The sequence below is a fragment of the Heterostelium album genome, assembly GCF_000004825.1.
Source record: "Heterostelium album PN500 unplaced genomic scaffold PPL_scaffold8, whole genome shotgun sequence".
Classification (NCBI taxonomy): Eukaryota; Evosea; class Eumycetozoa; order Acytosteliales; family Acytosteliaceae; genus Heterostelium; species Heterostelium album.
This window is the reverse complement of record NW_008805070.1, coordinates 462,631-478,429: the sequence shown is the minus strand read 5'-3', so window position 1 is coordinate 478,429 and position 15,799 is coordinate 462,631. Positions and strand designations below refer to the sequence as shown.

The 15,799-nt window shown below is 37.5% G+C and overlaps 4 protein-coding genes across 4 annotated transcripts; 1 reads left to right on the top strand and 3 right to left on the bottom strand.

Annotated features, from left to right (window-relative positions):
- Nucleotides 1-29: 29 nt before the first annotated feature.
- DG1040 (putative CCR4-NOT complex subunit 1) lies at nt 30-7,684 on the bottom strand (the record flags this gene model as incomplete). Its single annotated transcript, XM_020578665.1, has 6 exons — nt 30-4,392; nt 4,671-5,179; nt 5,263-5,460; nt 5,533-6,800; nt 6,872-7,181; nt 7,265-7,684. The coding sequence occupies 6 exons, from the start codon at nt 7,682-7,684 to the stop codon at nt 30-32; spliced, it is 7,068 nt and encodes a 2,355-aa protein (XP_020431534.1).
- A 991-nt stretch (nt 7,685-8,675) lies between these two features.
- On the bottom strand, nt 8,676-10,287 carry PPL_07830 (aldehyde dehydrogenase; the record flags this gene model as incomplete). The annotated part of the gene is made up of 2 exons (XM_020578664.1): nt 8,676-10,040; nt 10,144-10,287. 2 exons carry the CDS (start codon nt 10,285-10,287, stop codon nt 8,676-8,678), a joined length of 1,509 nt encoding a protein of 502 aa, XP_020431533.1.
- Nucleotides 10,288-11,137: 850 nt separating this feature from the next.
- Nucleotides 11,138-13,843, bottom strand: PPL_07829 (uncharacterized protein; the record flags this gene model as incomplete). Its single annotated transcript, XM_020578663.1, has 5 exons — nt 11,138-11,731; nt 12,242-12,359; nt 12,726-13,011; nt 13,101-13,213; nt 13,311-13,843. 5 exons carry the CDS (start codon nt 13,841-13,843, stop codon nt 11,138-11,140), a joined length of 1,644 nt encoding a protein of 547 aa, XP_020431532.1.
- Nucleotides 13,844-14,300: 457 nt separating this feature from the next.
- Nucleotides 14,301-15,778, top strand: maoA (flavin monoamine oxidase family protein; the record flags this gene model as incomplete). The annotated part of the gene is made up of 2 exons (XM_020578662.1): nt 14,301-14,408; nt 14,516-15,778. 2 exons carry the CDS (start codon nt 14,301-14,303, stop codon nt 15,776-15,778), a joined length of 1,371 nt encoding a protein of 456 aa, XP_020431531.1.
- Nucleotides 15,779-15,799: the final 21 nt, after the last annotated feature.

Here is a 15,799-nt window from a genome sequence, read left to right as displayed (position 1 = left end):
TTCTTTTAAAAGTGTAATATTGTTTTTATTTATTTTTGGGGTTGTGAAGTTTGTTGTGGTTGAGATGATTCTCTGCTCATACAACTTTTAGCAACAGAGTCAAATAGTTGTTCGATTTCTGGTGCCAATCTGGTGAATGAGTGACTCCAGAAGTTGTATCTTGGATTCTTGATGAGCTCAATGAATGTAATTAATAGACCCCATGGATGTGGTTTGTTTGAAATCAATCTCTCCAAGAGAACTCTGGTGATTTGTTCCTTGATGATCTCTTGTGTGGCCTCGGCAAACAAATAGAGAAGTACACAACTGAAGTAATGAGTATGATTGTTTGGGTATCTCAACTGGTTGGTGATGGCATTGAAGAAGAGATAACGACCTTCGGCATCAAGATCCATTGCCAAACGATGGAAGATATCCATTGGTGCACTCTGTGATGGTGTTGGAGTGGTGTTGTTTGATTTTCTTTGGATTTGTGGGATGGCCTGAGTTCCAATGTAGAGAACGAGCGAGTTGATCAATGGAGCATTGTATTTGGTACCTGCAATTACATCTTCATTCTCTGGAAGCAACAAGTACTTGTTCTTGAGTTCAGTGAGGAATGAGAATGGAGCTCTGAGCTTAAGATAGTTGTCAACTTCATTCTTAAGGTTCTTTAGACTGTGGGTAAAGTTGGAAGAGATCTTTGGTGGTTGATTGATATCCGGGAGCAAATCAACCTTGAGATTTGGAGTGAATGGATCTGGCAGACGCATATTTCTTGGGAATGCAGAAAGTACTAGATTACGCAACTGGATGCAAGTGGTTGGAATGACATCACAGAAGCTAAAGTGGAACTCGCACAAAAACTCTGGGAAGTCATGGAGAAGAATCAAAAGAATCTTCAAAGTTCCCTTGTAGAGGAATCTTGTTGGTTCACTGACATCTACACCTCTGAGGAATGGGTCCATAAACTTAAAGTGTTGGATCAACAATGTGTGGAACCATGACTTTTGTTGTGGCTTTGAAAGCAACTTTGGTAGGAATGAACGGTGAGAAATGAGATCCAACCAAGCAAAGCAGAATCCTGGATACTTGAGTGGTTGCAATGTGGCGAGTGCATTAACAAAGCAATAGAGGATTGGTGTGGAAACTTGCTCCAAGACGGGATCTGGGGCTGTAAGATCGGTAATGAGGTTCTCAAAGATACGGAGGTATGGACGTTGGTTGAAACGTTGGACATTGGTCTCATAGTCTTTGGTCAATACCTTGATCAAGAGAGCAAGAACCTTGGTGAGTGTACTCAAGTGAGTTGGATCACCATGCTTAACCATGAGCACAACGAATTTGCAGAGTGCATCGATCTCAATGTATGGCGATGCCAATTGTTCACTGACACTGGCTTGATACTTTTCGATAGACCACTCGAGGGCAAGTCTAAAGAATTTCTGGAAGTAGAGTTCGTTCTTCATCATGTTGAGATTGAGAACCTGTGCCAAATATTGAATGTGCATCTTGTGTTCGCTGTTGGTCGACGAGAAGATAATCCAGTCTTGGAACAAAGAGATGGTAGCATCCTTCAAACCTGGTGGATCTCTATTGAGCTCCTCTTGTTTGATACGAGAGATTCTACGTTTCTTCTCTTCCTTTGGCATGCTCTTGACATCCTCGATGGTCTTGATAAGGATCTCTGATGGCGAACGTTGAGCAATCTTGGAGAGAATCTCAGTGATGCATACAAACTCCGATGAGACGGCATATGGATTCTCGAGCACGGTGAAACGCAACAAGTTTACAGCAAACTCAATGACTTGTGCAGCTCTCTGTGGATCCATCATGATAATGGCCAACTGCTGGTCGTATTCGTTGACATTGATCAACTGATGGATAATCAATCCTGCCACCAAGATACGATTCAACTTCTTGTCGGGCTGTGAGTAGAGCAGCATTGAGGTGAGAGTGTTGACAACCTTTGGTCCCTCCCAATCACGGAGAACTTCGAGAAGTTCAAAGTAGAACTCATAGATGTGAGCCTTGTCGGGGTCACACAAACGGGTGAACAACTTTTGAGCAAATGCTTGTACCAATTCGATTTGTGCTTGTGATGGAATCAACAATGAATACATCTGTTGGACAACGGTGTAGAGTAACTCAAATTCGATCTTGGCGTTGGTGGCGAGTACTCTCATGATGACCTTATCGACATCATTCAAGAGATAACCAAACTTCTCGAGAAGGTCGGCATTCGAGAGAGTTGGACCTCCTTGTTGTTGTTGCTGTTGTGGTGGCAACATGTGTTGTGGCATATTCATCATGTTTGGAGGTGGTGATGCAGACAACGATTGTTGAATACTTCCAACGATGCCAGGTGCGGTCTCATTGTCGGTAGACTGTGCCATGGCGATATTGGTGTGATGCGAGAGATTGAGGAAGTCTTCATAGACACGGAATTGATCTGGTTGGATTCCTCCTGGTTTTGGACGGAGTGGCTCTGGCAAGTTGTTGTATATGGTGGTAGTGAGATATCCCATATCAAAGAATGGTTGTTGACCTGCACTCTCCTTGTGTTTCTGACGATCCTTGTAACTGGAAGAAAGAACACCATCGATGTCGACCACTGCCTTGTCGGTGGCAGCACGCTCGACAATGGAACAAGCAAAGTCAAGATTGTCAGCACAAACAGTGGTGATGGCGTGTTCCAGTTGTGGTGGAAGTGGATCGCTTGTCGATTGAAGGAAGGAACGCAAGTGAGTCAACATACCGACACGCAATGGATCCTTACAGGTGACAAGTGCAAGACTGCCAGCCAAATTTTGAACCATAAGATGTGATGCCTTCTTCATCTTCTTCTCGTCGGCTTCAGTGGCAAAGTCTTTGCTGACCAACTCTTTCGATGTGATGACGGCGATGGCAACGGAACGCTCTACAACCGGTTGAATGATTTCCTTGATCGCTCGCTCAAAAGCCATGGGTACCACCTTTTTAAAGAGTGGCATCTGGGCGATAGTGATGATCGATGGATTGTACTGGATGTACTGCGCGATATTCTGGAGCAACTCTGGTGCGGAAGGCTGTTGATGTTGTTTGTGGCGCATACGATCGTTATTCTCCTGCTCTTCGAGACGCAGTGCTTCCTCACGCTTATCTTTGATGAGTGTCGATGGTTTGACCTCGCTCATCTCCAACTTTAGATTGTTAAACAACAGCTCAATCTCAAACTTGATATTGTTTTTCGATTCCTTGAGATTGTAGATTTCCACCATCAGACGGACAATAGCCATTACCCATGGATTAGGTGGTTTGAAAACACGTGATTGCATGCAACTCTCGAGTAGCTTCGCAACGAATGGAACCACCGCATTCAATATTCCATTATCAACGGAATACACCAGTAGATCCTTGGGTGAGAAGAACTTTTGGAGCAGTGGTTTGTTCTTGGCAAGTGTCAAAAGACCAAGCCAACCACCCAAGTTCTTCAACAACGTACGCTCTGTCAAGTCTGCTTTGATCTTCTCAGACTTTAACAAAGTATGGATATTCTGATGAGTGAAATATAAGATCTGTTGGTAGAGATCTGGAATATTCATACGATCCAAGAAGTGAAGATATACATTGTGGAAGTTTGGTTCAATACTGACACGCTTCACCACGAGATATTGTGCCAAAAAGTCATAAAACTCGGACTTGAGAATATCTTTCATCTCCTTGACTTTGGCATCGAGATTGAACATGGAAACATTGTTGATAATAAAGAACATCTTATCCTTGATGGCTTCTTCAGGTTGGACAATCTCCTTGGATGCACTAACGAGAGTACCAATTGGGAGACTGGAATACTCTTCGGCTTCACTTGATTTCTTCTCTGGTTTGGCATTCTTCTTGTGATCGTTAGATGCGTTCTTGTGACCACCTGGATAGTTTGGATTGTTGTTGTTATTATCATCGTCGTCATCTCCGCCGCCACCACCACCACCACCACTTCCACCTTTTTGTTGGTGTTGTTGTTGCTGTTGCTGGTGCTGTTGTTGCGAGGCAAAGTGTTGTCTAGAAACAGTGGAATTACTTCCTGTGGAATTGCTGCTAGATGAATGTTGGTGTTGTTGCTGACTGGATTGTTGAGTGTCCGACGATACTTGAACGTACATTGACTTGTCATCTGGCGACTCAAAGTTGTAGCTATCGGCATCTTGAATCTGCTGGAGTGGAATGTTGGTGGATGGCAAGTTACTGCCAGACATAGTGCGTTGGAACTCAGAGCTCTTGGGAAGATCGCTCGATTCGATGATAGCATTGATCTGCTTGACGAGGTCACCATTCGAGTAGTTCTTAAAGTGATCGATAGAGCATAGCTGAGCCCAGTATTGTGGCCACTCCACAAGTCTAGTGGCAAACGAAATCAGTGCGGTAATACCAAAGCTAAACATATTGGTTGATGGCTGATGCTTGATTGCCTCCAACACATACTTGAGAGCGACTCTCAACGGTTGTGATGAAATCAACTGATTCTTGATCAACGAACCAAACAGATAGGCTGTGATTCTCAACTCCTTATCTGGATAGTCCGACAAGAACTTATATTCATCAAACAAATTAAACAATAAACATTTATAGATTTCATGCTCCCTATAGAATATTATTAATAATAATTAGTTAAAATATTAAAAAGATAGATTAACAATTAGTTAGGTAATTACCTTGTGTTTTGAGAATTCTTATATTCTTTAAGGGTAGTAATGATTTGGTCGACAGAGATCGATTCTCCATAGAGTTTAATAAAGTAGAGGTTGGTTTCCTCTTCGACGTCCTCTGGGAAACGACGTTCGGACGATGTGATATTGTCGGATGTTGCGGATGATCCACTGCCGGTGGTGGAGTTTGGACCGGACATTGCGAGCATGTCACCAAAGTTGGGATTGATGCTCTTGATGGCATTCGAGATATCGGGTGGGAACGACTCGACATTGTCAATCAACGTGTTGTAGAAAGACATCAATATCGACGATGATATTGAGATATGATTCGGTTCGGACTGATTGTCGATTCTGTCCGACAAAAAGTTGGTACATTCCCTGACAAACTCGACGTCTTCCTTCATTCTTTCCTCGAGCCATCGCTCCAAGAACAAGAACTCTCTTTGACTAGCCAACACTGCCAATTCAATAATGAAAGGATATGTCTTGTATGTCAACATTTGTGTAAGAATCTAAATAATAATAATAAAAAAGAAATTAGTAAAACACAATACACTTTATCTATTTTCTGTATCAACAATATATATATATTTACTTTTAATTCTTGTGCAACATCCAATAGTCTTGATAAATAAGATGGATCTTTTTGATAGATATCGGACATACCACATACAACAATATTTGGACATTCTTTCCAAAGCTGTGAAATATGTACTTGGTAGTTATGATTGAATAACAAAGTATGGAATAACAATAGAATTAACTCTCTAAATAATAGATTATTCATCTTGTCCTATGGATATGAAAATGAAATAGTTAGTGTAACTGTTTCAATTTTGAATAGAAAAAAAACAAAACAACTTACAGATAAACTTGATAATCCCATTAGCAATAACTCTGGACAATGTTTCAATGGATAATCAAAGAGTGATCTGGTTTTGGAGTAGTGATCCTGATCGAGCTCCGAGAGGTTCAAGAGGATCTCGATGAGCGACAATGAGTTCCAGTGTGCAACGGTCTGCGACACCTTGCCAAGAGCGCTGTATTCGATGCGCTTCTTTTGTGAAAAGTGGAATGGGAAGTCCGACTGGAGTGCAACCTTGAGGAAAGAGATCTGTCCGTGTGAATTTTTCCAGATGTTATCGAGGATATAGTGCACAGGGAACTTGTCGTTGGTGGCGCGCTTAAAGATAGCTAGGATCAGAGTGAGACCACGCTGGTCGTGCAACACAAACTCTGGATAGTCGAGTTCCTTTATCACCAGGGACCAGTCGATCGATGGATACAACTCTTTGACAACGTCGACAAACACCGCGTAGTTCCATGCGGACTTGAGAGGTGACGCGTCCGATGGGTCACTGTCATTGTTGTTGGCTAGCGAAGGCGATGGGTTTGAAGTTGTCGCACTTGTAGTTGTTGCTGTCGCTGATGATGATGTTGCAGCTGGCGAAGGAGAGGGAGTGGCTGTGGTAGTTGCCGCTGCTGCTCCTGATGCAGTCGGGGTGGTGGCTGTGGTAGTTGCCGACGGAGTCGAGCTGGTGCCGCCATTGGAAGAGGTGGCAAACGATAGGAATGGCACGAGTGGAGTCGAGCTGTCAGCACCACCGGTTGTCGATGTCAGTGGATGCGAAATATTCTCGGCCATCATACCGATACACTGGGCAAGGTCAGACTCCACCAACTTTGGATAGGGTTGGAGCAACTCCTTCAATATCGAGGGTGAAGAAGATGATGTTCCCTTAAAACTTTGAAGTAATTGATATGGAAGTGGGAATGATCCATAATTATAATTATTTGTTGCGCTATTGTTGTTGTTATTGTTGTTTGATGATGTGGATGATGTTGTTGTTGTTGTGAATAGCCTGGCAATCAAGGCATCTTGTGATCTCTTGGAATTCGGTGAGGAGGCGACATCATTGGGAAGATAGGGTGCCAAGACACGCGATGGATTGGGTGGATAGAGTGGTTGGATATACTTTAGTATTTCAGATTGTTGTTGTTGACCGCTATTGTTGTTATTGCTGTGGCTGTTCAACTCTTGCATATTAACTTTATATAATAATTGATGTAAGACATTCTCTGGTAGTGATTTTATATTTGTTTGTGACAATACATGATTCAAGTACTTTTCACCTATTAATTAAATGTTTGTTAGTTAGTTAAGAGTATGATAAATAGTTATTGCCATTGCTATTTCTATTTACCTTGTTCTCTTGATTGAATATTTAAAGATTGAGAAACGGCTAGACCCAAGAGAATCTCTTGTGGTGGTGTTAAATTTAGTTTCTGAGAAAATAGAGTGAGGAAATCCATGTTGAGGTTGTCGACGCCCTCAAGCGCCTTGCACAGTATACTGGTAAAGTTTGGTTGTTTCATTAATCGCGAGAACTCATCTCTGAACAAGTGAATCTTAAAGACATCCTTTTGTTGATTCTTCTGATCTCTAAAATCAATGGTATCTACAAGTATTCTAAACAAGTATACTTCTGCTTGTGCTCCATATTGATTAATAATCTACAATAAATAAATCAAAGGATTAGTATAATTATAATAATAAATAATCGTTCGAAAAGTAAAGTAAAGCGCTAGCTATTTACCTGTGATAGATCGGTATAGATTTGTTTATATGATTTCTTTGAGAGCAACGATAGAAGATTATTAATTTGCTGAGAGATTATAAAACTGAAATTTGATAGTATATTAACGTCATCAATTGAATATTGATTTGATTGCTGTTGTTGTTGTTGTTGTAATAGCTGTTGTTGTTGTAACTGCTGTTGTAGATGCGGAGGTAACTGTTGTTGCTGTTGTTGCTGTTGCTGTTGTTGTTGTGGGAATTGCCATTGCTTGTAGAATAATTTTTCAGATTTGAAATCATTGCTATTCTCTGGACTGAATTCGTGTAACTGTTGTTGTTGTTGTTGCAATTGCTGCTGATAGAGTTGTTGTTGCAATATAGGCGATGTTGTTTGTTGATTACTACTCAATGTAGCATCAATACTATTCTTATCCATCATTCTTATTAACACACAATAATAATATATAACTTTATATTAATATATACAAATGAAAGATAGGTGATGTTGATGTTGATGTCAAAAAAATAAAATAAAAGGGAAAGAAGTTTGTTTTTTAAAAAAAAAAAAGAAAAATATAAAATTTAATAAAAAAATAGAAATTTTATATTATTATTTTGTTTGTTTAGTTTTATAGTTAAGTTTAGTTTTAATTTATTATATATCTATTATTTAGATTATATTATTAGATATACAAATGTAAAGTTGAAACTTAACTTAAAGTTTAAAGATGAAGATGAAGATGAAGATGAAATTGTGTTGATGAACTGGTGGTGAGAAAAGAAAGAAGTAAGTTGTTTACAAAAATAAAGTAACTATATATATATAATAATATATAAATATATATAAACTTTTACTTTATAATATGTAAGTGTTGTTGTTGTTGTTGTTTTGTTGTTTTTGTAGTATTAAAATATAAACTTTATATAATTTCAAAGATGTTATCCAAATGTTACACTAACAAAAATAACTTGATCTTTATTTTTAATATATTATATAAATTTATATTATTTATATTCTTAAACAATATTGTTATCTTATTTATTTTTTATTATTATTTATTTAAAAAAAAAAAAAAAAAGTTTTTTATTATATTTATTTTTTGTTATTTTTGTCAAACACATGATCATCACTCAATTTCTGCCAATTTTTTTATCAACTTGATTGTTTCCTTTCAACGTTACCTAAAGTGTCAGAAAAAATGTCATATTTTTTTGCACAAGACAAAAAAAAATAAATCTATTAAGTGATATGTTTGTTTGAACAGAAAGGAATGGAAATGGAAAATGTAGGAAGTTTATAAATATTCAATTTCCGTGGGGGGTAATAACTCAGTTACCGGCTGAAGTTTGGGTTAAGATAATATTGGTCAAAGAAAGATGCATATTATAATTTAGAATATGTTTTTTTTAATTTATTTATATTTATATTTTTATTGTGATGAGGTTTGTTCGTGAGTTTCTTCAATGAATTTTGAGACGTTCTTTGAGTTGATTGGTTCGGTTGGGACGATGTTGCTGTTGAATGGCTCACCCAAGACCTTTGATTGGTTGGAGATGAAATGACGTGCCTTTGGCTTGAGGAATGAGAAAATACCGTCGATACCGAGTGTGCTACCGATTCCAGAGTGTCCACGACCGGACCATGGAAGGAATGGCGATACACGATCACATGCATTCCAGTAGACGGTACCGGTGTTGGAGTTGTCAGAGACGTAGTCGGCGACTTCGATCGACTTGGAGTAAACCGATCCGGTGAGACCGAATGGGGTGTCGTTCATGAGTGCAACTGCCTCGGTTGGACCACCGCTCACCGACTGGACGGTGACGACTGGACCAAAGAGCTCCTCCTTTTGGATGTCCATCTGGTGATTGACGTTGGCGAGCACGGTCGGTGCAAAGAAGTAGCCTGGTGCGTTCTGGACGACGTTACCACCGAGCTCGACAGTGGCACCACGACGGGTGGCATTACCAATGAGACGTTGGAGATGTTCGATTTGTGGTTGTCCACGAGTCAATGGACCGTAGTAGGTGGATGGTGACTTTGGATCGAATCCCATGTGGTAGGTGCTGATCTCCTTGACCAGTCCCTCGACGAATTGGTCGTGGATCTCCTCGTCGACGTAGATACGCTCGACCGAGCAGCACGATTGTCCAGTGTTGTACATGGCACCGTCGGCGAGCGAAGCAATGACCGATTGGAGATCTTCGACGTCCTTGTGGACGTAGGCGGCGTCCTTACCACCCAACTCCAGTTGCACTGGAATCATACGGCCAGCGAGTGTCTCTGAGATTGATTTTCCAGTGGCGTAGCTACCGGTGAAGAAAAGACCGTCGATTGGCAGCGAGAGGAGCGATTGTGAGATGACGGCCTTTCCGAGGACGACTTGGAATGCAGACTCTGGCAGACCGGCTTCCATGAGGAGATTGTGAATGTTGATACCGGTGATTGATGAGAACTCTGAGGGTTTGTAGAGCACGCAGTTACCGGTGAGAAGTGCTGGTACGATAACGTTCAATCCAATGAAATATGGGTAGTTCCAGGCAGAGATATTACCGACGACACCGAGTGGTTCGTAGCTGAGGGTCTCACGGAACTTGTCGGTGACACGAACAGCACGCTCCTGCAAACAACTGGAGAAGTTGAACAAGAAAAAGTTGATTCTCTCAATGACTGCTTTAATTTCGTTTTTCGATTGTGTAATTGGTTTACCTGTTTCCTCTGTTAAATCATTGGCCAAAGAATCGATTCTCTCTGCCAACAAATCTCTAAATCTAATAATAATATTTGCTTTTTCCTATAAATGATTGTAATGATGGATGATGAATATTATTATTAATTCCAATGATAACAAATTGTTGTTTTTTTTTTTTTTTTTTTGTACCTACTGTTTGAGATACATATTTCCATTCATTCTTGAAAAGATATGCTTTATCAAACTTTTGTTTCAATGATGTCTTTGTATCAATCTTTATATCTTTAATTGGTTTAGTTGTGGCTGGATTAATTGGTTGTAAGAAAAGTTGATCTGCCATAACACCCATTGGTGATCTATAAAATAAAAAAAAGGATAATTAGCATGTATACTTTTGTTGTTTTGTTGTGAAGTTTGTGTCATCATATCAATTACATATCGATCGTTGTATAACATAACATAACATAACAAACATAACATAAAACAACAGTTCTTAATTGGTAAATTCATATTTGAATCAACTATTTTAAGAAATGATAATTTTTTGAACATGATATGTTTGCTTTGTTTTGTTTTTGTATGATCATATGATAACACAAACTATTCATTTGTACTTAATGATGACATACTGATTGAACTTTGGGAATGAAGAGTAGTATCTGATCGAAGATACATTCTTCACTATATTTCTATTATTTCTTGCTAATATTTGGAACATTTTTTCTGTATTTGTTGTTTGTCTGTCTGTCTGTCTGTTTATTAAATTACTGTTTTACTGCTGTAGTCTTTTGATTTGATTTCGAATTCGAACTCTAAAATATCTAAAAACTAACTTGTAATATATATTTACAATAAATTTTACACTGACTATACTACTTTTATTACTAACACTAAACACTAAATTGGGTATTGAATGATGATAATAAAATAATAATAATGGGCAAAATGAAACACTGAAAAAGAAATATTAAATTTATTGATGATTTTAAATAAATTCAAACACACACTGTTAAAAAAGTACACACAACCCTTTCAATCACATCAGAAAAAAAAAAAACGAAAAATGCACACTCACACAAATCACAATGAAATGTTGTCAAAAAAAATAAAAAGAACTTCAATTTTTTTTTTTTAATTTTTTTTTTACCGACAACTTTAAAGTTAGAGTTTTACATGTTTTATTTGATTTTTACAGGTTGTTATGTTGTACATGATGTTTTGGGATTGATCGGATAGGGTTGATGAATGGGTTGATGATATTGACGTTCACCGGTTTCATAGGTGATCCATGTGTTGTAGGTGACTGGCTGACCTTTGGAGCGATTGATCTCTAACACTCTGGCACCTCTTTCCCAGGTGCCATAACCACCGTATCCACTGTGACGACCGAAACACATCTCGATTCCCGATGGTTCGTAGGTTCCGCAAAAGTCGTTGCCATGATTATGTCCAACACTCATAAACTTAACGTCGCCAATCGTTTGGAACGCCTGGAGTAGTCCGGCATTCTCTGGCTGACAGGCAACCGAGTCGTTGTTCCATCCGTAGGTGACATAGTTATTATAGAGATCGACATACTCTTGCAGAGGAATATGAAAGTAGGCTGCTGCCCATGTTATATTACCACCACCGGCTGGTTGTTGAGAGTATAGCTGTTTGGCAGTGTCGACATACCATTGCACTTGACTCTCAGTGATGTAGGTGTTGCACCACGGTGCTGCGCCAGAGGGTGGCGGACAACTTCCGTCACCGGAATCCAACACCCATATCACTGCTTCTATGGTGTCGGACCACTTGTCGTAGATCGGCAGATAGTAGTTGGTGATACCGGACACTGATTGCGGTCCGAATTGCGAGTAGCTGCCAAGCGAGATGTCGAAATTCAACAGGTCGACACGTGTATCGTTGTAGCCCGTTGCCAGATCATCGTGATTTCCAAATGTCACAGACCAAGGTATTTTCATGCTTCTCACCACGGCCAGTGCTTCCTCCCAATACGATGTGGCATTATCAATGATATTGTTACCGGTGATCAAATCACCACTAAACATAACGAAATCCGGTTGTTCCAACTGCAGCAGGGTAGTCATAACCCTAGTGGAATTCACATCTTGTTGTCTTCCCCAGCTTACATCTTCACCTTCTCCAAAATGTAAATCGGTTATTTGTAACTAATAGTAGTTTTTCAATTAGATTAGTTTCGATTTGTTTTTTTTGTTTTTTGTTTCCAATAATAATAAATAAACAAGGTATCTATCAAACAATCAACAATCAATCCAACTATATACAGTATTTATAATTACAATTTTAAAAGTACTAGTATCATCATTCAAATCATTGAATGTATCACTGTTTAAAATGTTATTATAATTATCTCTTTTTATTGATCTAAATACAAGTTTATCTTTGCCATTCGAAAATCTAAAATGTAAAAAAATAAATATACAAAACAAAACAATGTAATTGTTAAAATTAATTCTATTCATTATAAAAAATAAATTAAAATTATTGATTTTAACTAACTTGAATCACTTTTTAATTTTTTTTTGTAGGAACTCCGACATTAATCACAAGGTGTAAAAAAAGTTAAATTAATTTAAAAATATTTGTTTATTTTTTATAATGAATAGAATTAATTTTAACAGTTACATTGTTTGTTTTGTATATTTATTATATTTATAATATTTGTTGAACAATTTTCATCGTCATTACTAACCATTCTTACAAAGAATGAATAACTAACTTTATAGTTATTAAAAAAAAAAAAAAAAAAAAGTTTTTTATTACTTATTAATTTGATTATTAATAAATTGTTTATTCAAATCTGACAATCGCACTTCTAATTTCAATTTTTCTGATTTGAGTGATTCTAGTGAAGCATGATTCACCTGATGGTTCGACTGTAATTCATTGATTCTATTGACAAGATTCTCGTTTCTCTCTATGTAGTCACTGAGTACTCTATCTTTTTCATCTAATAATTCATTTGTACTACTTTGTGATTCATTCATTGTCGATGTCGATGTTGTTGTTGGTTCTGTTGTTTTATATTCATTCTCATATCCTTTCATTACTTTATAATAAACAAAACCATCGATATATCTATGTTTATTATTCAAACTTAAAAATAACAGAGTTATTTTAATAATAAATGATACTTACCATTTAATATATATTCTTTTTGTTGTGTGATACTTGATAATGACTTTGAAATCAATGTATATACTTCATCTTTTGAATCATTCATCATTTGCTCTTCTTCTTGATATATAATCCTTTAAGTATAATATTATATATATATATATATATATAGATTTGATGATGTTAAGGATGAGTAGATTAGTTGCTATTGTTAAAGATTCAAAAACATACCTTTCTTGCTCGAATTGCTGCAGTAATCTTGTTAGTATATTATTTAACTTGATAATCTGTTTAATAGTCTTTTTCTTTTCTAAATCTAAAAGATAGATCTTTTGATTTCTTTTCGAAATGGTTAACTGTTGTAGTTGTATCTTCAATTGGTATTCAGCCAAGTTTGTATTGGATTGATTCAATTTAACCGTAAGATTCTCAGATATCTCTTTGAAACATCTATAATGAAACTGTTTCTTCTGTACACTATCATATTGCACCTGATACATTCCTTTCAAAAACTCAATCTCACTTCTAATACAATCGATTCTATCTCTAACATTTATGATTTTCATAGTATTATTATTCTCATCAATATCATTCTCAACCTCTTTACTACTATTATTACTATTATTTAAACCAACACTTTCGTCATAGTCTTTTTTATCTTTATCATTGTTAATATCATGATCTTTTACATTCTCACCACCACTACCGCCACCATTATTCAAATTTATCATAAGATTGTTATTGTTGGTATTGTTCGATTCCATTTTGTTGATATTTTTTTGAATCTATTCTTTATCTATCTATTTCCTCGTCTAAATAGATATTTAAAAGAAATATTAGTTTGATTTTTGTTTGCGCAACAGATTATGTTGGAAAAAAATTTTTTTTTTTAATTGATTAAAAATTTAATTAAAATAACAAAATTTTTACCAGAGAGAGAAGAATTGTCAATTATTTATTAGATGAAGGTCACACCAAACCCATCTTATTTTTTATTATTCATTTTTGCAATAAACAAACATAACATACAATTGAAAAAAATAAAAATAAAAATCGATCGAATATTAATTTTAACACACAACAATAATAATAATCTGTCTTGTGTAAAAATAATAAACTGTTTCATTGTTTAAATAATAAATCATATATATATATATTAATATAAAGATTGTGAAATTTTCTTTTGTTTTTAGAATATTTATAAATAGAGAAAATAAATAAATGGTTGAATATGATTGTATTGTCATAGGAGGTGGACTTTCAGGTCTACAGTGTGCCTATACTCTAAAGAAACAAGGTCATTCTGTACTTGTACTTGAAGCTAGAAATGTAAGAAAAAAAGATAGATTCATTTTGAATAAAAACTTTTTTTTTTTATTAACATACATACATCATATGACTTTCAAATATCATTATTATTATTATTTATTATTTAGAGATTTGGAGGTAGAACTGAATCATTAAAGGTAGATGGATATTGGTTCGATCTCGGTGGTCAGTGGATGGGTGGAACTCATAAGCATTTGAAGGAGATTTGCAAAGAGATCGGTGTGGAGACATTCGACCAGTACGACGAGGGCAAACATGTCTTGGAGTTGAACGGAAAGCGTGTCTACTACCAAGGAAATATTTCAAAGCTCAACACCGACTACAATTTGGAGGGACTTGAAGAAACGATTGCAATGATCGATAAATATGCTGACACTATCGATGTTACTGCGCCACACAAGCATCCAAAAGCATCGGAATGGGATCACCAAACGGTTGCCCACTGGACCGAGAAGAATGTAAAGGGTAAGGATGCCAAGGGTATCATCGATTGGTTCGTCAGAGTTTGCTTGGCTGCCGATCCAACCGAGATTAGCTTCCTCTGGTTCCTTTTGTTCATTAAGACCGCCGGATCCTACAGTTTGTTGGCCGACATTAGAGGCGGTGCGCAAGAGAAACGTATGATTGGTGGTTCCCAACAGATCTCTGAGAGATTGGCAGAGAAGGTTGGATTGAAGAACTGTATTCTCAATGCACCGGTAAGAGCTATCTACCAAGATGGTGCTGGCGTTCAAGTCAAAACCGAGAAGTTGACTTACACCTCGAAATATGTGGTCGTTACCGTTCCACCTGCTTTGGCCGGAAGAATCGAGTATCGTCCACCAATGCCTGCAACTCGTGACGACTTGACTCAGCGTTTACCAATGGGCTCCGTTATCAAAACCATTGTGATCTACGACGAGCCATTCTGGAGAAAGGATGGTTACTCTGCTGAGGCACTGAGCGATCTCGGACCTATCTATATCTGCTACGACGACAGTTCACACGACGACAAGAAGACTGCAATCGTTGGATTCATTGCTGGATTGCCAGCCAAGCAATGGGCATTGAAGACAAAGGAAGAGAGAAAGCAAGCCGTACTCGACTGCTACGCGAGATGGTGGGGACCAAAGGCATTGAAGCCACGACACTACCTCGAGAAGATTTGGAAGGATGAAGAATACTCGCGTGGAGCATATCTTGCCTATGCTGGTCCAGGTGTGCTCGATGGTTGCAACGGTGCATTGCGTGAGCCAGTCGGAAGAATTCACTGGGCTGGCACAGAGACTGCCAATGTTTGGATTGGATATATGGAGGGTGCACTCGAAAGTGGTATTAGAGCTGCTGGTGAAATAGATAATAGATTGAAATCTTCAAAACCCAAATATTAATAATAATAATAATTATAAAAA